The sequence below is a fragment of the Coregonus lavaretus genome (genome assembly GCF_964263955.1).
Source record: "Coregonus lavaretus genome assembly, chromosome: 2".
NCBI classification, from domain to species: Eukaryota; Metazoa; Chordata; class Actinopteri; order Salmoniformes; family Salmonidae; genus Coregonus; species Coregonus lavaretus.
This window is the reverse complement of record NC_139989.1, coordinates 31,825,138-31,852,219: the sequence shown is the minus strand read 5'-3', so window position 1 is coordinate 31,852,219 and position 27,082 is coordinate 31,825,138. Positions and strand designations below refer to the sequence as shown.

At 39.8% G+C, this 27,082-nt stretch overlaps 1 protein-coding gene across 1 annotated transcript in view; it reads right to left on the bottom strand.

Moving 5' to 3' along the window:
- LOC311138743 (NACHT, LRR and PYD domains-containing protein 12-like) overlaps positions 1-24,938 on the bottom strand; it is a gene marked incomplete at its 5' end in the record, with an annotated part of 452,061 nt that extends 427,123 nt beyond the window's left edge. Inside the window, 9 exons of the mRNA XM_084173551.1 lie at positions 615-788; positions 3,393-3,566; positions 3,828-3,889; positions 4,163-5,622; positions 5,999-6,227; positions 6,357-6,441; positions 8,635-8,751; positions 11,659-11,775; positions 24,934-24,938. Coding sequence (XP_084029677.1) covers positions 615-788; positions 3,393-3,566; positions 3,828-3,889; positions 4,163-5,622; positions 5,999-6,227; positions 6,357-6,441; positions 8,635-8,751; positions 11,659-11,775; positions 24,934-24,938 — 2,423 coding nt within the window. The remainder of the gene's footprint in view (positions 1-614; positions 789-3,392; positions 3,567-3,827; positions 3,890-4,162; positions 5,623-5,998; positions 6,228-6,356; positions 6,442-8,634; positions 8,752-11,658; positions 11,776-24,933) is intronic.
- Between the last annotated feature and the right edge of the window lie 2,144 nt (positions 24,939-27,082).

The window sequence follows — 27,082 nt, the reverse complement described above, 5'->3', positions numbered from 1 at the left end:
CCTCTGTAACTTTCTCATTCATCATCATTCACGATTCATTCATGATTATTCATAATCATGGTAGCGTCCACATGAATGTAAATGTGTTCAGAAACATCTTCTATTCTTACTGACAATACAATGAAGTGACTCCAAAATGACAGGACATTATTCACCATTCAGTTTCTATTAAGAATAACATAATCTAAAACAAAACCAAGACAAAGTGCAAATGTATTCAACAAGTTTGTAGATTCACAAGCTTGATGTAATCACTGCAGGCAAAGAATATTGGACCAAATACTAAACTTAAGACTACTTTAATACAATATAAGTGAATATGTCCAAATTATTACGAATTTTTCAAATGGGAGAACTAGATACATAAAGTGCTTTCATTTCTAAACAGTAACACAGATATGTATGAAAATACTCTCAAATAGAAGGTGACATTCTGTACTGTCACCTAATATGAAACATTATATCTAAAATCCAAAATGCTGGAGCATAGCACCAAATTTAAAACTGTAAGCTTCACTGTCCAAACACATATGGTGTGGACTATGTGTGTCTGGTAAACACATGTGGATCTGGTGAACAGTTATCACTTGTTGACCAACTACAGGAATACTGACCTCAGAGTCTCCAGTTTACAGTGGGGATTCCCCAGTCCAGCAGAGAGCAGCTTCACTCCTGAATCCTTCAGGTCATTGTTACTCAGATCCAGCTCTCTCAGGTGTGAGGGGTTTGACCTCAGAGCTGAGACCAGAGAAGAACAGCCTTCCTCTGTGACTAGACAGCCTGACAGCCTGCAAGAGTCAAATCACACTGCTATTCTTTTGTGGTGAAAATATATTTTTTCAACATTTTCAGATACATCAGAGTCCTGAAACCTGCCATATCTATTCATATATATATATGTATATATACAGTACCAGTCAAAAGTTTGAACACACCTATTCATTCAAGTTTTTGTTTAGTTTTTTTAAAACTATTTTTTACATTGTAGAATAATAGTGAAGACATCAAAACTATGAAATAACACATATGGAATCATGTAGTAACCAAAAAAATGTTAAACAAATCAAAATATATTTGAGATTTGAGATTCTTCAAATAGCCACCATTTGCCTTGATGACAGCTTTGCACACTCTTGGCATTCTCTCAACAAGCTTCATGAGGTAGTCACCTGGAATGCATTTCAATTAACAGGTGTGCCTTCTTAAAAGTGTATTTGTGGAATTGCTTTCCTTCTTAATGCGTTTGAGCCAATCAGTTGTGTTGTGACAAGGTAGAGGGGGGGTATACAGAAGATAGCCCTATTTGGTAAAATACCAAGTCCATTTATGGCAAGATCAGGTCAAATAAGCAAAGAGAAATGACAGTCCATCATTACTTTAAGACATGAAGGTCAGTCAATACGGAACATTTCAAGAACTTTGAACGTTTCTTCAAGTGCAGTCGCAAAAAACATCAAGCGCTATGATGAAACTGGCTCTCATGAGGAGCACCACAGGAATGGAAGACCCAAAGTTACCTCTGCTGCAGAGGATAAGTTCATTAGAGTTACCAGCCTCAGAAATTGCAGCCCAAATATATGCTTCACATAGTTCAAGTCACAGACACATCTCAACATCAACTGTTCAGAGGGGACTGTGTGAATCAGCCCTTCATGGTCGAATTGCTGCAAATAAATCACTACTAAAGGACACCAATAAGAAGAAGAGACCTGCTTGGGCCAAGAAACAACAGCAATGGACATTACACCGGTGGACATTTGTCCTTTGGTCTGGAGTCAAAATTTGAGATTTTTGGTTCCAACCGCCGTGTCTTTGTGAGAAGTGGTGTGGGTGAACGGAAGATCTCCGCATGTGTATTTCCCACCGTAAAGCATGGAGAAGGAGGTGTTATGGTGTGGGGGTGCTTTGCTGGTGACACTGTTTGTGATTTATTTAGAATTCAAGGCACACTTAACCAGCATGGCTACCACAGCATTCTGCAGCGATACGCCATCCAATCTGGTTTGGGCTTCGTGGAACTATCATTTGTTGTTCAATAGGACAATGACCCAACACACTTCCAGGCTGTGTAAGGGCTATTTGACCAAGAAGGAGAGTGATTGAGTACTGCATCAGATGACCTGGTCTCCACAATCACCCGACCTCAATCCAGTTGAGATGGTTTGGGATGAGTCGGACGGCAGAGTGAAAGAAAAGCAGCCAACAAGTGCTCAGCATATGTGGGAACTCCTTCAAGACTGTTGGAAAACATTCCAGGTGAAGCTGGTTGAGAGAATGCCAAGAGTGTGCAAAGCTGTCATCAAGACAAAGGGTGGCTATTTGAAGAATTTCAAATATAAAATATATTTTCATTTGTTTAACACTTTTTTGGTTACTACATGATTCCATATGTGTTATTTCATAGTTTTAATGTATTCACTATTATTTTACAATGTAAACATTTTAAAAAATAAAGAAAAACCCTTGAATGAGTAGGTGTGTCCAAACGTTTGACTGGTACTGTATATAAATGAATTAATGTATCATTATTAACAGTAGATAACATGTTTCTAAACACTACTAAATTAATCCTTGTGTGTGTGTGTGTGTGTGTCCAGTGTGTGTGTGTCCAGTGTGTGTGTTTCTGTCCAGAGTGTGTGTGTATGTGTGTGTGTCCAGTGTGTGTGTGTGTCCAGTGTGTGTGTGTGTGTGTGTGTGTGTGTGTGTGTGTGTGTCCTGTGTGTTTGTGTCTTGTGTGTGTGTGTGTGTGTTTGTCCAGTGTGTGTCCAGTGTGTGTGTGTTCATTGAGTGATACAGGAATACTGACCTCAGAGTCTCCAGTTTACAGTGGGGATTCCCCAGTCCAGCAGAGAGCAGCTTCACTCCTGAATCCTTCAGGTCATTGTTACTCAGGTCCAGCTCTCTCAGGTGTGAGGGGTTTGACTTCAGAGCTGAGACCAGAGAAGCACAGCCTTCCTCTGTGACTAGACAGCCTGACAGCCTTTAAAGATTAAAATCATATTAAAACCACACTACTATTCGTTGGTGTTAAGTCATTTTCTTTCTAAGTGAGTAGATAACATGTTTCTAAACACTACTAAAGTAATCCTGATGATGCTATGATTGAGAAAGATCATGAATGAATCATGAATAATAATGAGTGAGAAAGTTACAGAGGCTACAACAAAACACGCTAACCTCTCACCATTAACATCAAATAAAAGGCGACATTCTGTAATGTCACCTAATATGAAACATTTTATCTGAAATCCAAAATGCTGGAGCATAGCGCCAAATGTAAAACTGTAAGCTTCACTGTCCAAACACATATGGTGTGGACTATGTGTGTCTGGTAAACACATGTGGATCTGGTGAACAGTTATCACTTGTTGACCAACTACAGGAATACTGACCTCAGAGTCTCCAGTTTACAGTGGGGATTCCCCAGTCCAGCAGAGAGCAGCTTCACTCCTGAATCCTTCAGGTTATTGTTACTCAGATCCAGCTCTCTCAGGTGTGAGGGGTTTGACTTCAGAGCTGAGACCAGAGAAGCACAGCCTTCCTCTGTGACTCCACAGCCTGACAGCCTGACAAGGAGATCATCATGATTTCACAAACTGTTAATTTAACACCAGTAGTGTAGAAGGCCAATGGCAGATGCATTTGGTTTATTCTCTTAAACAACATATAGATTCATCTTCCGTCTCCTAGAATGGTATGGTCATATTGTTATACTAATGTGAACATCAATGCATTGATTCAATATGTTTTTCAATAATACATGTATTTCTCTAAACTGAATATTTCTTCCTGATGATTAGTACTTATATGTAATTTTATGTACTCACAGAGCAGCTCTGGAGGCTTTGACCACTGGCAGCAGCCTCAGAAGACCTTCCTTTGATATGGAGTATTTCTTCAGGTCAAACACATCCAGCTCCTTTTCTGAAGTCAGCAACACAAAGACCAGAGCTGACCACTGTGCAGGTGACAGTTTGGCTTCTGAGAGACTTCCTGATCTCAGGTAGCTTTGGATCTCCTCCACTAGAGAATGGTCATTCAGTTCATTCAGACAGTGGAACAGATTGATGCACCTCTCTGGAGAGGGATTCTCCCTGATCTTCTCCTTGATGTAAATGACTGTTTCTTCATGGCTCTGTGAGCTGCTTCTTGGCTTTGTCAGTAGACCTCGTAAGTGCTTCTGATTGGACTCCAGTGAGAGGCCCAGAAGGAAGCGGAGGAACAGGTCCAGGTTTCCTGTCTCACTTTGTAAGGCTTTATCCACAGCACTCTTGTAAAAGGTAACTATAAGCTTGTGTCTGATCCTCACAGAAAAGTTCCTGGACATTGATTGAGGTTTGGCCATTAGATTCTCATTGTTGTTTATGAATGAGAGGAACACATATACAGCAGCCAGAAACTCCTGAATGCTCAGATGCACGAAGCAGTACACCTTGTCCTGGTTCAGCACACAGCTCTCCTCTTTAAAGAGCTGTGTGCACAATCCTGAGTACACTGAGGCTTCATTGACATCAATGCCAGCCTCTTTCAGGTCTTCTTCATAGAAAATCAGATTGCCATTCACAAGCTGTTGAAAAGCCAGTTTTCCCAGTGACAGAATTGTCTCTTTATTCCAGTGTGGACCTGTCTCTTCTTTCCCAATATATTTGTCATTCTTCTGTTTGGTATGATACTCCACAAGGTGTGTGTACATCTCAGTCAGAGTCTTGGGCATCTCTTCTCTCTTATGTTTCAGCATGTGTTCAAGGACTGTTGCAGAAATCCAACAGAAGACTGGAATGTGGCACATGATGTGGAGGCTCCTTGATGTATTTATGTGTGAGATGATTCTGCTGGCCAGGTCCTGATCACTGAATCTCTTCCTGAAGTACTCCTCCTTCTGTGGGTCATTGAACCCTCGTACCTCTGTCACCTGGTCAACACACCCTGAAGGGATCTTATTGGCTGCTGCAGGTCGGGTAGTTATCCAGAGGAGAGCAGAGGGAAGCAGATTTCCCTTGATGAGATTTGTCAGCAGAACATCCACTGAGGTTGACTCAGTGACGTCACAACCCATCTTGTTCTTCTGGAAGTCTAGGGGCAGTCGGCACTCATCCAGACCATCAAAGATGAACAGAACTTTGTACTTGTCGTAGTTGGAGATTCTTGATTCTTTGGTTTCCATTGAGAAGTGATTGAGAAGTTCAATCAAAGTGTGTTTTTCACCTTTCATCAAATTCAGCTCCCGAAAAGGGAATGAAAATACAAATTGGACATCCTGATTTGCTTTTCCTTCAGCCCAGTCCAGAATGAACTTCTGCACAGAGACTGTTTTTCCAATGCCAGCGACTCCCTTTGTCAGCACAGTTCTGATAAGTTTGTCTTGTCCAGTTAAGGGTTTGAAGATGTCATTACATTTGATTGCAGTCTCTGATCTTGCTTGTTTCCTGGTTGTTGTCTCAATCTGTCTCAGCTCATGTTCATTATTGACCTCTCCTGTTCCACCCTCTGTGATGTAGAGCTCTGTGTAGATCTTATTGAGAAGTGTTGGGTTTCCTTGTTTAGCGATCCCCTCAAACACACATTGAAACTTCTTCTTTAGATTAGATTTGAGTTCACGTTGGCAAATCACAGCAAGCTCATCTGAATGAAGAAATAACACAGAGGATATTAATAATACGTCTGTTTTAATGCCTACAGTATTCTAGGACTGTTATAAAATTTTAAATTATAATAATTTATTCGCTTAACTGACTGTATAAATGTGTAAATGTTTTCATAATGCATTACAGACTGGTGTTTCTGATTATATTATTATTGGTATTATCTCTCTCTCGCTCTCTCTCTCTCTTCTCAATTAATCAACATAACACATCCCTGCTGCTACTTGATGAGGTCACTAGGTGTTGTGTTAAGACTGCTACAATATCATTTAGTTACACAGCTACTTTAGCTGTTCATTAGCTACAGCTTTTAAATGTTCTAAAACAGCATTCAACATGAAGCAGACAGCTCTTACTTTTCTCCAGTGTGTCAGCAAGCTCCTTCTGGTTCATTTTCCTCAGGAAATGCAGTGTGATCTTCAGAGCCCCTTCTCTGGCACTGCTCTCCTGCTTCTCATCTTCAGCATCCACCACTTCCTTATCCTGCTTCTGACTCTCAAAGCCTTCTGGGAGTTCTGGACTAAGAATCCTCTTGAACATCTTCAGCTCGTTCTTCACAAATGTCATAATATTCTCTTCAAGCAACTGAAATAAATCAAGTAAATAAGTTAAGCAAGAGACTAAATGCTTTCTCATTAACACATTAATGAATGACTGACAGATCAATTTTAATTGAGGTAAACAAAAACAAATGTACATAACAGGACCACATACACTGAATATGGAGGCTAGGTCTGTTTGATGACTCTGGGAAGACTGACCACTGAGAATCTCTGACTCTGATCTCTCCTGTTGGTTTCTGGGGACAAAACATGAGATTACATCTCCTCATCCATGGAGTGCACACACACACACAACACACACACACACACACACACACACACACACACACACACACACACACACACACACACACACACACACACACACACACACACACACACACACACACACACACACACACATAGGAGGAAATGTTGTGTTTGTTTAATATTGTTTCAGGACTATGAAAATTGAAAAAAGGATTAGCCTATGGATTATGAAAACAACAAAAAGAAGAGTTTCTGCTGGTCTGTCTGCAGCTATGGAACCCTGACCTGTTCACCGGACGTGCTACCTTGTCCCGAACCTGCTGTTTTGACACTCTCTCTCTCTCTCTCTCTCTCTCTCTCTCTCTCTCTCCCTCTCTCCCTCTCTCCCTCTCTCCCTCTCTCTCTCCCTCCCTCTCTCCCTCTCTCCCTCTCTCCCTCTCTCCCTCCCTCTCCCTCCCTCACTCCCTCTCCCTCTCCCTCTCCCTCTCCCTCTCCCTCTCCCTCTCCCTCTCCCTCTCCCTCTCCCTCTCCCTCTCCCTCTCCCTCTCCCTCTCCCTCTCCACCACACCTGCTGTCTCGACATCTGAATGCTCGACTATGAAAAGCCAAATGACATTTACTTCTGAGGTACTGACCTGTAGCACCCTCTATAACCACTGTCATTATTATTTGACCCTGCTGGTCATCTATGAACATCTTGAAGAACAATCTGGCCTTAATGGCCATGTACTCTTATAATCTCCACCCGGCACAGCCAAAAGAGGACTGGCCACCCCTCAGAGCCTGGTTCCTCTCTAGGTGTCTTCCTAGGTTCCTGCCTTTCTAGGGAGATTTTCCTAGCCACTGTGCTTCAACATCCGAACATGCGCTGTTCGGCACGAGCCGACCGTTAGTTTCAGCCAATGAGCTTCAAATCAAATCAAATTCTATTTCTCACATGCGCCGAATACAACAGGTGTACACTTTACCGTGAAATGCTTACTTACGAGCCCTTTCCCAAGAATGCAGTTAAAAAGTAAGAAAAATTAGCTAAATAGAAAAAGGAAATAGTAACACAATGATATAACAATAATGAGGCTATAAGGAGTACCAGTACTGAGTCAATGTGCAGGGGTACCAGGTAGTTGAGGTAACAACTAGACTATATACAAGGAGTACCAGTACTGAGTCAATGTGCAGGGGTACCAGGTAGATGAGGTAATAACTAGACTATATACAAGGAGTACCAGTACTGAGTCAATGTTCAGGAGTACCAGGTAGTTGAGGTAATAACTAGACTATATACAAGGAGTACCAGTACTGAGTCAATGTGCAGGGGTACCAGGTAGTTGAGGTAATAACTAGACTATATACAAGGAGTACCAGTACTGAGTCAATGTGCAGGGTACCAGGTAGTTGAGGTAGTAATGAGACTATAAGGAATACCAGTACTGAGTCAATGTGCAGGGTACCAGGTACTTGAGGTAGTAATGAGGCTATAAGGAGTACCAGTACTGAGTCAATGTGCAGGGTACCAGGTACTTGAGGTAGTAATGAGGCTATAAGGAGTACCAGTACTGAGTCAATGTGCAGGGTACCAGATACTTGAGGTAGTAATGAGGCTATAAGGAGTACCAGTACTGAGTCAATGTGCAGGGTACCAGGTACTTGAGGTAATAATGAGACTATAAGGAATACCAGTACTGAGTCAATGTGCAGGGTACCAGGTACTTGAGGTAGTAATGAGGCAAGAAGGAGTACCAGTACTGAGTCAATGTGCAGGGTACCAGGTACTTGAGGTAGTAATGAGGCTATAAGGAATACCAGTACTGAGTCAATGTGCAGGGTACCAGGTACTTGAGGTAGTAATGAGGCTATAAGGAGTACCAGGTAGTTGAGATAATATTTACATGTAGGTAGGGGTAAAAGTGACAAGGCAATCAGGATAGAGATTACATCTCCTCATCCAGGGAGTGCACACACACACTAAGAGGCACACACACACACACACACACACACACACACACAGAGGGAGGGAATGTAGTGTTTGTTTGATATTGATTTAGGACTATGAAAATGGAAAAAAAGGATTAGCCTATGGATTATGAAAACAACAAAACGAAATGGGAAAATGGGAGGAGAGAAATGACTAGAGACATTGTTGTTTAACTCACTGACCATGACAAATGAGTTCTTCTTACCTTTGTTCAGTAGAAAAGTCTCCCTCTCTGAAGTTTATTGGTTTACCCATAGACCGGTCACTCTTCATGGACACACAGCTGGGTACAGGGGAGGCTGGTCTCTCCTGCTTGATTTGACTTCAACACAACAGAGACAAACATTACATATCTTACTTACTCTGAGCTCAAATGGGGAAAGATAAGAAGAGTTTCATTCCAAAACGCTATATATCAATTTTCTGAAATGTTTTTTCACTAGCTATTCACGGCATTCAATGACAGCCATGTATTTGTTTAAAATCTATCACTTGATGGTTTCATTTTAGAGAGACAAATAATCATGTTTTTTTGCAAAATGCTATATATCTGCCTCCCTCTCAGACAAATAAGTAGTACTGCTAGGTTTTACACAGTAATAATATATATCTGCCTCACTCTCAGAGAAATAAGTCGTACTGCTAGGTTTTACACAGTAATAATATATATCTGCCTCACTTTCAGAGAAATAATTAGTACTGCTAGGTTATACACAGTCAAATGTGACCGACCGCCTCGATTCGGTCTTACACAGCAAAATTTGAAATTGTGTTTTTTACATTGGATAAAAGTAGAGACTCAGCTAGAAAAAGGTATATCATACACTACATTTGAGAAACAATGGGAAAGTAATTCTGCTTTGAAAGATGATAAACTTGTAACTTCACTTTTGAGAAAATGGACTTTGAAAGTTTTGGTACACCTACTGGAGAACTCTTCTTTATCTACAGTGGTGTTACTTTGGCAGACAATGTCACCCATCTAAATAAATGTTTATATATATATATATATATAGTTAACTAAATGTATGGTGTTTTTGGTTTATGTCAGTTTCATTGTTTGTTATGCTATAAATGGTTATTTTACGGTTGTAAGTGGTAAAATGTCATATTTTGCAATTCTGAGTAATTACTACTTTAGTTAGGATATATACTTTATTCAGTACTACTGCAGTTGCTAAATAATTCCAATAGATGGAAGCTTAAGACCACAAATGACATTTCAGAAGATCAGTTTAGTTTTCTCCCTGGATACACCACCACTCCCTCTCACAGGAAAACTCCTGCACACACTTTTTACTGTCCCTTTCCACACTGCTAACGCAAGAGGAAAGACTGAAAAAGCATTTAACACATTACTGTGAAGTAATATAATGATGATTCATGTTTATTATTAGCTGTTTTTATGCTCATGTTTTGAAATTATACTTCATTACTATAACGATTATCAATAAGCCTGAACATTAATTTAGTCACCTCTGGTCGAGTAAAACGTATTTTCCTAGTACATTCATTGTCAGATTCATCAACCAGCAGTGAGCACTCTGCCTTGAGTTCACGTTGGCAAATCAAAGCAAGCTCATCTGAATGAAGAAATAACACAGAGGATATTAATAATACGTCTGTTTTAATGCCTACAGTATTCTAGGACTGTTATAAAACCTGCTGTTTTGACACTCTCTCTCTCTCTCTCTCTCTCTCTCTCTCTCTCTCTCTCTCTCTCTCTCTCTCTCTCTCTCTCTCTCTCCTCTCCCTCTCTCTCCCTCCCTCTCCCTCCCTCTCTCCCTCTCCCTCTCCCTCTCCCTCTCCCTCTCCCTCTCCCTCTCCCTCTCCCTCTCCCTCTCCCTCTCCACCACACCTGCTGTCTCGACATCTGAATGCTCGACTATGAAAAGCCAAATGACATTTACTTCTGAGGTACTGACCTGTAGCACCCTCTATAACCACTGTCATTATTATTTGACCCTGCTGGTCATCTATGAACATCTTGAAGAACAATCTGGCCTTAATGGCCATGTACTCTTATAATCTCCACCCGGCACAGCCAAAAGAGGACTGGCCACCCCTCAGAGCCTGGTTCCTCTCTAGGTGTCTTCCTAGGTTCCTGCCTTTCTAGGGAGATTTTCCTAGCCACTGTGCTTCAACATCCGAACGTGCGCTGTTCGGCACGAGCCGACCGTTAGTTTCAGCCAATGAGCTTCAAATCAAATCAAATTCTATTTCTCACATGCGCCGAATACAACAGGTGTACACTTTACCGTGAAATGCTTACTTACGAGCCCTTTCCCAAGAATGCAGTTAAAAAGTAAGAAAAATTAGCTAAATAGAAAAAGGAAATAGTAACACAATGATATAACAATAATGAGGCTATAAGGAGTACCAGTACTGAGTCAATGTGCAGGGGTACCAGGTAGTTGAGGTAATAACTAGACTATATACAAGGAGTACCAGTACTGAGTCAATGTGCAGGGGTACCAGGTAGATGAGGTAATAACTAGACTATATACAAGGAGTACCAGTACTGAGTCAATGTGCAGGAGTACCAGGTAGTTGAGGTAATAACTAGACTATATACAAGGAGTACCAGTACTGAGTCAATGTGCAGGGGTACCAGGTAGTTGAGGTAATAACTAGACTATATACAAGGAGTACCAGTACTGAGTCAATGTGCAGGGTACCAGGTAGTTGAGGTAGTAATGAGACTATAAGGAGTACCAGTACTGAGTCAATGTGCAGGGTACCAGGTACTTGAGGTAGTAATGAGGCTATAAGGAGTACCAGTACTGAGTCAATGTGCAGGGTACCAGGTAGTTGAGGTAGTAATGAGGCAATAAGGAGTACCAGGTAGTTGAGGTAATATTTACATGTAGGTAGGGGTAAAAGTGACAAGGCAATCAGGATAGAGATTACATCTCCTCATCCAGGGAGTGCACACACACACTAAGAGGCACACACACACACACACACACACACACACACACACACACACACACACACACACACACACACACACACACACACACACACACACACACACACACACACACACACACACACAGGGAGGGAATGTAGTGTTTGTTTAATATTGATTTAGGACTATGAAAATGGAAAAAAAGGGTTAGCCTATGGATTATGAAAACAACAAAACGAAATGGGAAAATGGGAGGAGAGAAATGACTAGAGACAGTGTTGTTTATCTCACTGACCATGACAAATGAGTTCTTCTTACCTTTGTTCAGTAGAAAAGTCTCCCTCTCTGAAGTTTATTGGTTTACCCATAGACCGGTCACTCTTCATGGATACACAGCTGGGTACAGGGGAGGCTGGTCTCTCCTGCTTGATTTGGCTTCAACACAACAGAGACAAACATTACATATCTTATTTACTCTGAGCTCAAATGGGGAAACATAAGAAGAGTTTCATTCCAAAACGCTATATATAAATTTTCAGAAATGTTTTTTCACTAGCTAATCACGGCATTCAATGACAGCCATGTATTTGTTTAAAATCTATCACTTGATGGTTTCATTTTAGAGAGACAAATAATCATGTTTTTTTGCAAAATGCTATATATCTGCCTCCCTCTCAGACAAATAAGTAGTACTGCTAGGTTTTACACAGTAATAATATATATCTGCCTCACTCTCAGAGAAATAAGTCGTACTGCTAGGTTTTACACAGTAATAATATATATCTGCCTCACTTTCAGAGAAATAATTAGTACTGCTAGGTTATACACAGTCAAATGTGACCGACCGCCTCGATTCGGTCTTACACAGCAAAATTTGAAATTGTGTTTTTTACATTGGATAAAAGTAGAGACTCAGCTAGAAAAAGGTATATCATACACTACATTTGAGAAACAATGGGAAAGTAATTCTGCTTTGAAAGATGATAAACTTGTAACTTCACTTTTGAGAAAATGGACTTTGAAAGTTTTGGTACACCTACTGGAGAACTCTTCTTTATCTACAGTGGTGTTACTTTGGCAGACAATGTCACCCATCTAAATAAATGTTTATATATATATATATAGTTAACTAAATGTATGGTGTTTTTGGTTTATGTCAGTTTCATTGTTTGTTATGCTATAAATGGTTATTTTACGGTTGTAAGTGGTAAAATGTCATATTTTGCAATTCTGAGTAATTACTACTTTAGTAAGGATATATACTTTATTCAGTACTACTGCAGTTGCTAAATAATTCCAATAGATGGAAGCTTAAGACCACAAATGACATTTCAGAAGATCAGTTTAGTTTTCTCCCTGGATACACCACCACTCCCTCTCACAGGAAAACTCCTGCACACACTTTTTACTGTCCCTTTCCACACTGCTAACGCAAGAGGAAAGACTGAAAAAGCATTTAACACATTACTGTGAAGTAATATAATGATGATTCATGTTTATTATTAGCTGTTTTTATGCTAATGTTTTGAAATTATACTTCATTACTATAACGATTATCAATAAGCCTGAACATTAATTTAGTCACCTCTGGTCGAGAAAAACTTATTTTTCTAGTACATTCATTGTCAGATTCATCAACCAGCAGCGAGCACTCTGCCTTGAGTTCACGTTGGCAAATCACAGCAAGCTCATCTGAATGAAGAAATAACACAGAGGATATTAATAATACGTCTGTTTTAATGCCTACAGTATTCTAGGACTGTTATAAAACCTGCTGTTTTGACACACTCTCTCTCTCTCTCTCTCTCTCTCTCTCTCTCTCTCTCTCCCTCTCTCCCTCTCTCCCTCTCTCTCCCTCCCTCTCTCACTCCCTCTCCCTCCCTCTCTCCCTCTCCCTCTCCCTCTCCCTCTCCCTCTCCCTCTCCCTCTCCCTCTCCCTCTCCCTCTCCCTCTCCCTCCCTCTCCCTCTCCCTCTCCCTCTCCCTCTCCACCACACCTGCTGTCTCGACATCTGAATGCTCGACTATGAAAAGCCAAATGACATTTACTTCTGAGGTACTGACCTGTAGCACCCTCTATAACCACTGTCATTATTATTTGACCCTGCTGGTCATCTATGAACATCTTGAAGAACAATCTGGCCTTAATGGCCATGTACTCTTATAATCTCCACCCGGCACAGCCAAAAGAGGACTGGCCACCCCTCAGAGCCTGGTTCCTCTCTAGGTGTCTTCCTAGGTTCCTGCCTTTCTAGGGAGATTTTCCTAGCCACTGTGCTTCAACATCCGAACATGCGCTGTTCGGCACGAGCCGACCGTTAGTTTCAGCCAATGAGCTTCAAATCAAATCAAATTCTATTTCTCACATGCGCCGAATACAACAGGTGTACACTTTACCGTGAAATGCTTACTTACAAGCCCTTTCCCAACAATGCAGTTAAAAAGTAAGAAAAATTAGCTAAATAGAAAAAGGAAATAGTAACACAATGATATAACAATAATGAGGCTATAAGGAGTACCAGTACTGAGTCAATGTGCAGGGGTACCAGGTAGTTGAGGTAATAACTAGACTATATACAAGGAGTACCAGTACTGAGTCAATGTGCAGGGGTACCAGGTAGATGAGGTAATAACTAGACTATATACAAGGAGTACCAGTACTGAGTCAATGTGCAGGGGTACCAGGTAGTTGAGGTAATAACTAGACTATATACAAGGAGTACCAGTACTGAGTCAATGTGCAGGGTACCAGGTATTTGAGGTAGTAATGAGACTATAAGGAGTACCAGTACTGAGTCAATGTGCAGGGTACCAGGTACTTGAGGTAGTAATGAGGCTATAAGGAGTACCAGTACTGAGTCAATGTGCAGGGTACCAGGTAGTTGAGGTAGTAATGAGGCAATAAGGAGTACCAGGTAGTTGAGGTAATATTTACATGTAGGTAGGGGTAAAAGTGACAAGGCAATCAGGATAGAGATTACATCTCCTCATCCAGGGAGTGCACACACACACTAAGAGGCACACACACACACACACACACACACACACACACACACACACGCACACACACACAGGGAGGGAATGTAGTGTTTGTTTAATATTGATTTAGGACTATGAAAATGGAAAAAAAGGGTTAGCCTATGGATTATGAAAACAACAAAACGAAATGGGAAAATGGGAGGAGAGAAATGACTAGAGACAGTGTTGTTTAACTCACTGACCATGACAAATGAGTTCTTCTTACCTTTGTTCAGTAGAAAAGTCTCCCTCTCTGAAGTTTATTGGTTTACCCATAGACCGGTCACTCTTCATGGACACACAGCTGGGTACAGGGGAGGCTGGTCTCTCCTGCTTGATTTGGCTTCAACACAACAGAGACAAACATTACATATTTTATTTACTCTGAGCTCAAATGGGGAAACATAAGAAGAGTTTCATTCCAAAACGCTATATATAAATTTTCAGAAATGTTTTTTCACTAGCTAATCACGGCATTCAATGACAGCCATGTATTTGTTTAAAATCTATCACTTGATGGTTTCATTTTAGAGAGACAAATAATCATGTTTTTTTGCAAAATGCTACAGTATATATCTGCCTCCCTCTCAGACAAATAAGTAGTACTGCTAGGTTTTACACAGTAATAATATATATCTGCCTCACTCTCAGAGAAATAAGTCGTACTGCTAGGTTTTACACAGTAATAATATATATCTGCCTCACTTTCAGATAAATAAGTAGTACTGCTAGGTCACATTTGACATTTGACATTTGACACAGTCAAATGTGACCGACCGGCTCGATTCGGTCTTACATAGCAAAATTTGAAATTGTGTTTTTTACATTGGATAAAAGTAGAGACTCAGCTAGAAAAAGGTATATCATACACTACATTTGAGAAACAATGGGAAAGTAATTCTGCTTTGAAAGATGATAAACTTGTAACTTGTAACTTTGAAAGTTTTGGTACACCTACTGGAGAGCTCTTCTTTATCTACAGTGGTATTACTTTGGCAGACAATGTCACCCATCTAAATACATGTTTATATATATATATATATATATAGTTAACTAAATGTATGGTGTTTTTGGTTTATGTCAGTTTCATTGTTTGTTATGCTATAAATGGTTATTTTACGGTTGTAAGTGGTAAAATGTCATATTTTGCAATTCTGAGTAATTACTACTTTAGTAAGGATATATACTTTATTCAGTACTACTGCAGTTGCTAAATAATTCCAATAGATGGAAGCTTAAGACCACAAATGACATTTCAGAAGATCAGTTTAGTTTTCTCCCTGGATACACCACCACTCCCTCTCACAGGAAAACTCCTGCACACACTTTTTACTGTCCCTTTCCACACTGCTAACGCAAGAGGAAGACTGAAAAAGCATTTAACACATTACTGTGAAGTAATATAATGATGATTCATGTTTATTATTAGCTGTTTTTATGCTCATGTTTTGAAATTATACTTCATTACTATAACGATTATCAATAAGCCTGAACATTAATTTAGTCACCTCTGGTCGAGAAAAACGTATTTTCCTAGTACATTCATCGTCAGATTCATCAACCAGCAGCGAGCACTCTGCCTTCTAGCACAAGCGAGGGGCATGTTGAGGTACATTTGCTAACCACGAGGGTTGCATGATGTAATTTATTGGCGGCTGGAAGACGCACTCTTGTCTTATCTATTCTGAGGTTGTTTAATCACAATATTAGATATTTAAAAATGTATGTATACTAGGGTTGAGGTTGGAGCATCTGACTAGTGATTATTTACCCGGGGTTCAACACCTGCTATAGTCACTATTTAATTGCTCTTCCAAAAGTATCACAGGCCTAATACGAGATATATGGCTAACTAAAGTAATGAGTGACCATTTTTGAAAATCATGGGAAATATAGTATTTGTTTACATGCTATTTTATGTCAATCATATTGCTGCTTGTAGCCAATAACTGATGCTTCGTGGTCTTATGCTGCCATCTATTGGAAATATTTAGCAATTAAAAGTGATTAATTCACGTACAGACATTGGTGAGGCAGCTGAGAAATAAAGTGTATTAGATCAGTCTCAAACCTGCCCCACGCCAATTGCTGGACATTCACACAGAGGTTTCTAGGTCACCCAATTCAAACCACATTTGAAAAATTAAACAATTGTGTCTTATTAATCAAGTGTTCTGTCTTGCAATTATACATATAATAAAATAACAACAACATAATCATACGCTATTTAATACTATAATTGTATTTACTAAGATTATATTATTACTAAAATAGTTTCTAAAAGTGTTCTAGGCTACCCTACCCTAGAATTAGGGGTTATGGTTATGGCTAAAATAGGTTATAAGTAGGGTAAGAGTTTCTGTATAGCACTTTGTGACATCTGCTTGTGTAAAAAGGGCTTTATAAAAACATTTGATTGATTGTTAGGTTTAGGGTTTATATGGCAAAAAACTGTATGGGTTTATGGCACTCTTGCTCCTCCTTGTGGCCGTCTGTGGGTACTACATAACTCATTCATGACACTTGCTAGGCTCATAATCTGAGGTAGCAACTGCATCAGATCTACAAATCCATTAGCTAGACCACCCGATTAGTCAACAATCACCCCATTATACCCATTTGGTTTGCAACTCAGTGAACCTGCGCAGCATTCGCTCAATTTGATGCCTACGAACTAAGATTTCGATGCATATCAAATTACCCAGCAGCCATTTAGAAACAACAAGTCGTCAAAAAAAGTGTTATTTCTTAATTAAAAAATGTCTTCTGGCTGTTTAAATCGGCCACATCTTGAAAAAGAGGACAGGGACATGCGTTTTGTTTAGATTGTACAATTTTTTCTTAAAACAAATATGTTTAATGTTTGATGGCTTTCCGCCAGCCATTGCCTCTTAAACTGTCTCACCTCACTATTGGTGACCACAACATGTACTCAGGTGAACAGTGTGTGTGCTCACCAAGTAGCCATAACCTTGTTAATAATAAGTTACCTGAGGTAAACCAACAGGGTTAACGCTCACCAAGGAGCCGTAACCTTGTTAATAATCAGATACCTGAGGTAAACCTACAGGGTTAACGCTCACCAAGTAGCCGTAACCTTGTTAATAATAAGTTACCTGAGGTAAACCTACAGGGTTAATGCAGGCAGGTCTCATTGATAACAATAGTGAAGCTGGCATTGTGACGCAGAACAATGGGCTGGGAATAGAACGTTCTGAAGGCGAGTCGGTGTCACGGAGCTCAATAGAACTAATAGGAGCTGGTAGGGTGAGAAATGCCCTAAAATAAGGCCTGTTTTTTCGCGATTACTTTATAATGATGGACAGAAGGTAATATTATGAAACTGTGTCCAGCCTATTTGAGGCGCCCCGAAAATAATATTCAAAAGTTCGGTCCTTGGACACAGAGGGGTTAAACACTAAAGTTACCGTCCATCTAGTGAAGAGAGGAGAACCGGACAGAAGGAGCGAGAGAGGGAGAAGCCTTCCACAGGATTTAATAAACAATAAACTTCGGTGTCTCAACACTGTAGCGAACTCCGTCGTTATTCTCCAAGATCACCTCAGACCACTCTGCGCCTAACTGGACAATATTGTAAAGTGGTTATCCCACTGGCTATAGGGTGAACGCACCTATTTGTAAGTCGCTCTGGATAAGAGCGTCTGCTAAATGACGTAAATGTAAATGTAAATGTAATATGCTTGGCGCCACACCGTATGTGGACACGGACAGTTCCAGAACGAGGACATGAGCAGAGCAACACAATAAACTAAACCCAGTCTTTACAGTGGCTTACATTAGTAAAATGCATATATATATATATATTTTTTATATATGCAAAACAAACATTCTAAGTTTTTTTATAACAATATTTTGAGATCTGGGCCCATATCCACAAACTGTCTCAGAGTAGAAAATTGGTCGTATAAGTGCTGACAATAAAGACTTCTACACTTATGGGTATAAATTAAACCTATGCATGAAGCCTCTAGTCAGACCTAGTTGGCAGATATTTAGGACACTTCATGAGCTGTCCTAACCAGTTAAGAATTAAGAGAAGGTGTCTTGATAATAGGAAAATGCAGCTAGTCAGTGGTTCCAGCGCCACGTGTAATTTGCTTTGGAGTAGTTAAAATAATGTTTTTACATTTCTATATGATCAATCCATAAATAATATAAACCTACATGCAACAGTATGTCTTGTGCTTTTGGCAATGATTTATGTACAATAATTATGTATAAGTGTTGCCATGTATGTCTGCATAGCATGTTGTCTTCATTTTGGCAGATTAATTTATGCTTATTTCTGAAGATAAACTCAGGTTTTTTTCGCCCTGTGGCTAAGGAGTTGGAGCTGTGGTAGGGGTTGGACCTATGGCAGAAAGGTGGCTGGTTCGAATCCCGGGCCGGGAGTTGGAAAAAAAGGGTGGGCTTGATCTGACCACTGGAGGGCTGCTGGGTTCACATCCTCAAAACATTCACCTTTCGTTGATCAGAACTCTAGAGGTTCTTCTTCACTGAACCCAAAAATATATTTAACTTTTAGTGGTTCCATATATTAAGGAAGTGATAGAAGCCTTTTTGGTTCTATAAGGACACGTTTTTCTTTTGATTATTTAATTACCTACATCATGTTATTTCAAGTTATCGCTTTGGAGCGCAACATCACGTTGATAAAAATTATCCTAAATTGGGCATGGCTATAAATTGGGCAATTGAAGGCATCTAGGGCGAAATATGTGTTTGATGAAAATTAACATTGTATGCATACAAATCTAAAATCTATTAATAAAAAATCAGAGATCAGTAATATTGAAGGTACCATAAGCAATCATTTCTGATTAAACAACTAATGTGAAAAAATTGTGGATATAGAGTTTTGGAAATGTACTTAATAATTCTTAAACAAAACTGTAATCTCACCTTTTAGCTTTGGTGTCATGTCCCCCAGAGAGACTCATTTTAGAGGCAGGGACCCCCTCCTCTCTCTCCCCAGAAACACTCATTTTAGAGCACTGACCCCTAAACAGAGATGCAGCATATTGGTTGTGGTGAACACAGTGACAACTAATTCTAGAATGTCCATTGTTCTCTTTTACTCATGATCACTTAGAAATAAAACATTTACTAACAGACATATCGAAACAGTCAGGCTATTTAATGCAATCACATGAACATCTGGTTGTGACATCTCTTCTCCATGTTAACTGTCAATAATAATAATAAGTAATTGTTTGGTAAGGTAGTTATAGACAGTGCAGCAACACAAGGCCATGTCTCACACTTATTTGTATTCAATAAAAACAGGCTATTTATTGTCTTTCAATCTATTATTTTCTAAATGTATCTGAGAATGTAGACAGAAGGGCTAAAACGGGCATGATTGATCTAAGGGGAAATCATTGATACATTCAGAAAGTATTTTTGCAACAAGTAGGAGTTTATATTATGTAAAGTAGGCTAGGTTATAACATATACTAGTGGTTTGTTAGTGATATGCAGATGGCCCTCAGCTATAGCCTACATATCCTAGATTACCAGCTTAAACCTGTTCAGATCAGTTCCCATAACGTTACAGGCCTACCAGTAGCAGGACAGAGCATGTAGCCTAGGCATGATATGTTTCACATTTCCAACAGAGACCATCAGGTTGGTCAGCATGATAAGTGATCATATTTCAAACCTACTCTGACTATTGAATGTCTGTAAATGACCTAACTTTCTAATATAATAGTTCTATGTAGCCTAGACTTACCAGAGTCTGCCCGTCTTTCCTTCAAATCAACACATTTATCCTAATTTTAATGTTGCCGAGAAATGTGTCCCACAGTTTCAACAGCCATTTTGTAAGTGCGTAGGCTACACACTTACTTTTAATTTCATATGAGGAAATCCCATTACTTCTGACGGTCACCTAGCCTCTCATAGGGAACTCATTCAACCAGCCTAAACAACAGTAAATAAAATATGTGAAATGGTCAAAAATCAATGGTCTAAAGAGAATCATGTCCTCCTAATATAGCCATGTACATTAAAGACAGGTATATTGCTACAGATGTTGGATCTTAATTTGAGCCCGTTTGCTACAGCAGGAAATTTGTCCTGAAGCAACTCGACATTTGAGTTGAGGTTTTAAAAGGCTTCTGAATTATGTAATTTCCACTTAGAAATGCCAGACTTGAGTTTCCCTTAATAACAATTGCAGCAATAGGGTTAAACCTAATTGTAACCTGTCTCACACTGCCCCCTATAAAAGCAAGTCCTGTGCTTCGACTACTCAGACCCCTCACACATCCGGGCCGTGCATTCTGACAGCCTCACAGACACTATACTACTTCTGACACCAATGTAGCAAACAGTGGGGCAGGGAAGCGAACCCAGGTTGCTTGTGTAAAAGGCAAATAACCTACGCATCGCGCCATTGGCGCCAATTGTGTTACTTGGTTGGAATTGTGACGTGGTTCATTTAGCGAGGATCGCTACACTATAGTGGAGCTATGATACAATTACATTTATCATATGAAATGTTAAATGTAGAACTATAATATATGAATATTGATATATTGAATTTGACTTGCCCATGTTCAGTTAGCGCCATTTTGTATGATTAGACTGACACAAACCTGTCTCAGTAGAAGTCGACTGTTAGGTCTGAGTGTTTTACATCAATTCACTATACTAAAATTACACCATACATTTCATTTCTCTACACACTTTACAATCATTCCTGGCAGGATTCTCACCTTGTAGCCTGAATTCACAACCAGAACATGTCAAGTCATTGAGATATCTACTGTTGTGCTGAGAGAGCACCTTCCTGATAACTAGTGCTCTGTATATTCTTATGGGTGAGGCCTGACCTGGAATGTGAAGCTAACAGAAGCTAGCTTTAGAAAACCAGTATATCTAGCTTGCATCATAGTACACCCCTCAGGCTAAGTTCAGGTTACAGCATCAGGCAGACATCAACAGCCGAGTTGTAGGCTACAACCTGGGTCGTATTCATTAGTTTACTCCGCAGCCAACAGTTTTAAAAATGTTGCATAAACAGTTTACTCCAAACGCTGTACAACGTGACCTAAACGGTTTCTGTTGCCAAACGTTTTGCTACGGTGGGCACTAATGAACACACACAACCTGTTTTGAGGAAGTGTAAGTTGTTGTTAGTCTTTCCACAGTATTTATTTGTCTCTCTTTCACACAACATACCTTCCTGAGTGAAAAGCATTAACAGTAGATTAGAAAGAGAAAATGTTGTTGCTTGCTGTGTTTTAAGCCTGTTTTGAGAAGACAAGTCTATAGACCTATGATACAGTACACTCTTAGAAAAAAGAGTTCCAAAAGGGTCCTCTGGCTGTCCCCATAGGAGAACGCTTTTGGGTTCCATGTAGAACCCTCTGTGGAAAGGATTCTTCATGGAACTCAAAAGGGTTCTAACTAGGACCAAAAATGGTTCTACAAAGGGTTCTCCTATGGGGACAGCCAAAGAACCCTTTTAGATTCTAGATACTGTAGGAGCGATCACCCTGGGGCACTCAGATGGAAACAGAACGAATTCACCCCACGCATCTAATTTATATCCAAAACATTTTAAGGAGAGTAGGCCTATTATAAAACTGTCCACAAAACATATCATCAACTAGATGAATACACATAACAATATCATCAACTATATTAATACACATAACAATATCATCAACTACATTAATACACATAACAATATCATCAACTATATTAATACACATAACAATATCATCAACTATATGAATACACATAACAATATCATCAACTACATTAATACACATAACAATATCATCAACTATATTAATACACATAACAATATCATCAACTATATTAATACACATAACAATATCATCAACTATATTAATACACATAACAATATCATCAACTATATTAATACACATAACAATATCATCAACTATATTAATACACATAACAATCGTCGTCTTACCTTTTATATGTCTCTCAATAGAAGTAGAGTCTAGAATGATCATTCGGTCGTGGAGTTAGTTTGTTAGTTTGTTCTGCTCATTTACATATCAGGTTCTACCTGTTCTCTCTCCCACTCCCTGTCTCTTTACAGCTCTTACAATGTGCCTTGGCATACATTCTACAAGTGTCTGGAACTCTATTGGAGGGATGTGACATCATTCTTCCACAATAAATTCCATAATTGAGTGTTTTGTTGATGGTTGTCTTCAATTGGGTTGAGACCTGGTGACTGAGACAGCCATGGCATATTGTGAAACATCAGCAAGTTCAGCAGTCTTCATCACTGAAGCTCCTACCAAACGTGCCCCAACCATCACCAATCGATAAGCTCTTCCCGAGCAGGGTCGCAGTCTCTCTTCATTGCAGCTCCTCTCTTCCCAGGGGTATCAGCTCCTCTCTCCCCAGGGGTAACAGCTCCTCTCTCCCCAGGGGTAGCAGCTCCTCTCTCCCCAGGGGTATCAGCTCCTCTCTACCCAGGAGTAACAGCTCCTCTCTCCCCAGGGGTAGCAGCTCCTCTCACTCCAGGGGTAGCAGCTTCTCTCTCCCCAAGGGTAGCAGCTCCTGTCTCTCCAGGGGTAGCAGCTCCTCTCTCCCCAGGGGTAGCAGCTCCTCTCTCCCCAGGGGTAACAGCTCCTCTCTCCCCAGGGGTAGCAGCTCCTGTCTCCCCAGGGGTATCAGCTCCTATCTACCCAGGGGTCTCTCTCTCTCTCTCTCTCTCTCTCTCTCTCTCTCTCTCTCTCTCTCTCTCTCTCTCTCTCTCTCTCTCTCTCTCTCTCTCTTCTCTCTATCTCTCTCTCTCTCTCTCTCTCCTGTGTGTTCTCCCCTCCTCTGTCTCCATCACTTTCTCTTTGTCGTCTATTGACGTCTCTCGTCTTGTCTGGTGTCTCTCTCCATCATATCCTATTCTTCTGTTGCTGTCTCTGTGTCTTGTCTGGTGTCTCTCTCCATCATATCCTATTCTTCTGTTGCTGTCTCTGTGTCTTGTCTGGTGTCACTCTCTCTCTCTCCATCACTTTCTCTGTGTCGTCTATTGATGTCTCTCATCTTGTCTGGTGTCTCACTCCATCAACAGAAATATTGGTGAGGGTTAGGCCTACTCCAATACAACATTGAAAACATGAAAACACAACTACATAACACCATTAAATACAGTTGGAATATAGTTACAACACTCAAACTGTTTCCATCAAACAGAAAAATAACAAGAAAGCTGCATACACACATTTAGATTTCAACATACTGCACTTTGCTTTTGCATTACCCATATAGCTGTTTAAGGTCATAAAAAGGCAGAGTGCAGTATCAGCATTTAAGGGGTCATAGGTCAGATCAGTGGTCATGGTTGATATGATTGGACAAAAAAACACATTTTAAAGCAATCTTTCTCAGATTCACTCTTTGCGTAGACTACTCTTTGTCTTTGTTGGGCAGTAGTTCAGGTGGCTTCCCTTGCCCTTAGTCTGCCTCCTGTCCCTCCTATCGCCATGGAGACACCTTCCTGGAAACAATGACTCCATACTTTGCTGAAACCTGTTCTGCCAGTTCATGTCCTTTAAGACTGAAGTCAGGCTTTGTAGTATCTGTTATATCTTGTGACAAAGTGTCCTGGTTCAATTATCTTCTGTTTCAGAGAAAATGGAGGGTCAAATTTGCTGTAACTACAAAATCCCAGTAAAAACCAAGGAAACAGCAGTAAGTGAAGTTACTGCCATCTGGCTTTGTTCCACCATGTTCTACTGCAGTTACTTCGGTTTTCCTTGGTATTCTATCAGGCTCTGAGTTCAGACCATCCTGACCATGACACTCACAATCACACACTCCATGAAACAGCCAGTGATCCAGTTATCACCAGAATAAACATGGCACAATCACGCGGAAACATTATGGTTTAACTCGCATTGAAATGCAAATACCCAGATAATGGTAAGAAAGATAGCAAACAAAATATCGAAACGCTAGCTAACATAAAGAAACAAAGTCACATAGGTATAAACATTCTCTGCGATGAAATAGTTCTTACCTTATGGATAAAAAAAGCTTGAGGGTTGCTACAATACAACATTCAAAACATGAAAACACAACTACATATCACCATTAAAAACAACAAGAAAGCTAGATAAATAAATTTAGATTTTTTAGATACTGCACTTTGCTTTTGCATGACCCATACAGCTGTTTATGGTCATACAAAGAGAGTGCAGTATCTGCATTTTAGGGGTCATAGGTCAGGTCAGTGGTCATAATAAGATGATACATCAGTGCATTTACACTTATCTACCTACGGTGTGAGTTTTCATGTGTGTTGGTTCTAGTTGTTGTATATCTATGTTGGCCAGGGTGGCTCCCAATCAGAGACGGCTGTAGCTCGTTGTCTCTGATTGGGAGTCATACTTAGGTAGCCGTTAGGCATTCATTCAGTGTGGTTTCTTGTTCGTGTTGGTTTGTGTTTGACCATTGACTGTCACGTTATCGTTTTGTTGTTTTTGATCGTGTTCTCTAATAAAGAGTATGTTTGTCTGCAACGCTGCGCCTTGGTCCTCTCTTCCCGACGATCGTGACATACGGCATATTTGGCTGAACAGCAAAAACAACTTTAAAGCCTTTTTTGTCTTCAGTTGTATTGTTTTCTAGTTGATGCTCTTTGCCTTTGTAGGGCCATTTATTCAAGCAGTCAACGGACAACAACTCTTAATGCCATCACGGGGAAAACACTTTTGAAAGCAGTTTTGACCTTTGTTAAAAAAGAGGTGGATCCAAGCTTTCCATTGATAACACGTTTATTTCTATACTCCTACAATTGCGCTAATGCATTGTTTTAAAAATGCAGTTACAACCGGAGTATCAAGCATGGTTTAGGAACATTTGCAACAGAGCTCTTAAAGGGGCAACGGCATCTTAAAAGGGCAACTTTGTAATAGAAACCTCCCCAACAACAATTCTGAGTGAATAATAATAATAATAAATAATAATCAGGAAGTTGTGTCCAATGGGGTAAATGCAGATGGGCAAACCCCATGCTTCATTTATAACCACTATGCTGCATCCGTTGGGCTACAGGTGATCATGCTTATTGCTAATAGCACATCTGATAATAGACCATGCATATAGGATATATGGTTCAATATGTTAAAATCATTTAACATCTGATAATAGACCATGCATACAGGCTATATGGTTTAATATGTTAAAATCAGTTAACATCTGATAATAGACCATGAATATAGGCTATATGGTTCAATATGTTAAAATCATTTAACATCTGATAATAGACCATGCATACAGGCTAAATGGTCCAATATGTTAAAATCATTTAACATAATCTTTACCAATATCTTATTGGGCTCATTTTTGGAGGTGGAAATGATATTTTAGATGGTGTCAGCATCATTGTATTTCCATTCATTCTGGAGTAGAACAGCCTTTTTCTTGTCACCAGAACTGAGCGTCTTAGAGCTGAGCTTCTCAAGAAGTATCCCCAGGAGGACCCTGGGAACCCTGAGCAAGGGGACTGGATTTGGTCAAATTTGCAGTTTTAATACATTTACAGAAATGATCCTCTTCTCCTAAAAGCATGATGGTCATGACTTGTTTACATGAAAGGGGAGATTAATTTAGCAGAAGACAATCAATCTGAGATCGACGTAAGGATTTATTTTTTGCTTTAACCCCTGAGATTTAGCTGTTCTACGAGTACGAATGGTCTGAGGCAGGCGTTAGATTACAAGCGTGTTCAAGTGTAACGCTAATAACGATGGTTTTGGGGAACTGCTCAGAGATTTAACGGTGCTCCTACAAAGGTTCTAACAATGAACTTAGCCTTAAGATGCTTTTGGGAAACCGGATCCTGAATGAGACCATCTGCTAAATGACTAAAATGTCAAATGTATGGTTTTAAATACAAATATCATATTACTGTTTTTAAAAAAAACATGTTTTAAATATTGATTTCACAAATATAATATTTGTACAGTTCTTTATAAAAAATGTAGTTATTTTTACATTTGACTGTGTAAAACCTAGCAGTACTACTTATTTCTCTTAGAGTTAGGCAGATATGTAGCATTTTGCAAAAAAAAACATGATTATTTGTCTATCTGAAATGAAAGCATCAAGTGATAGATTTTAAACAAATACATGTCTAACACTAGCCTAGACTGTACCACAGAAAATAACAGTTTTAAACAGTTGTAAAAACGGACTTCTTCCAGACAGAATAGTTCCCGTAGGTTCAGACTTACTCATCACCAATCTTTTGTTATGTTTCATAAGCACGTCTGTATAACAATTCAATAATGATGAGACGGGAGACAGGAATCAGTTCAACCATTTATCTGGAACGTGATCATCTCAACACATACATAAGTAAATGGACACTAAACAAAACTCATAGAGGAATTGAAATATTCAGTTCTAGAAAGTAGGGCCATGGGATAGGGTCAGAAAGGTCAGTATGTTTGATAACTGCTTACAGAGGTGACATAACAAGCATAAGGTCCATTATAACACAGTGAAGTAGAGGTGGGAGCTAAAAGCAGACATGGACAGTGAGACGCTGTGAGGAGGTCAGGAGTGAAACACTAGATCAGGACAGGTAGAAATGGCAGGGCTGGAAATAGACACAGAGACACATTCTGATCATGGCTCAGACCTGACCTGAGACACCCAAACAGAAGATGCCATAGCAAAGTCCTGTCCAGTAGGCTATATGGGAT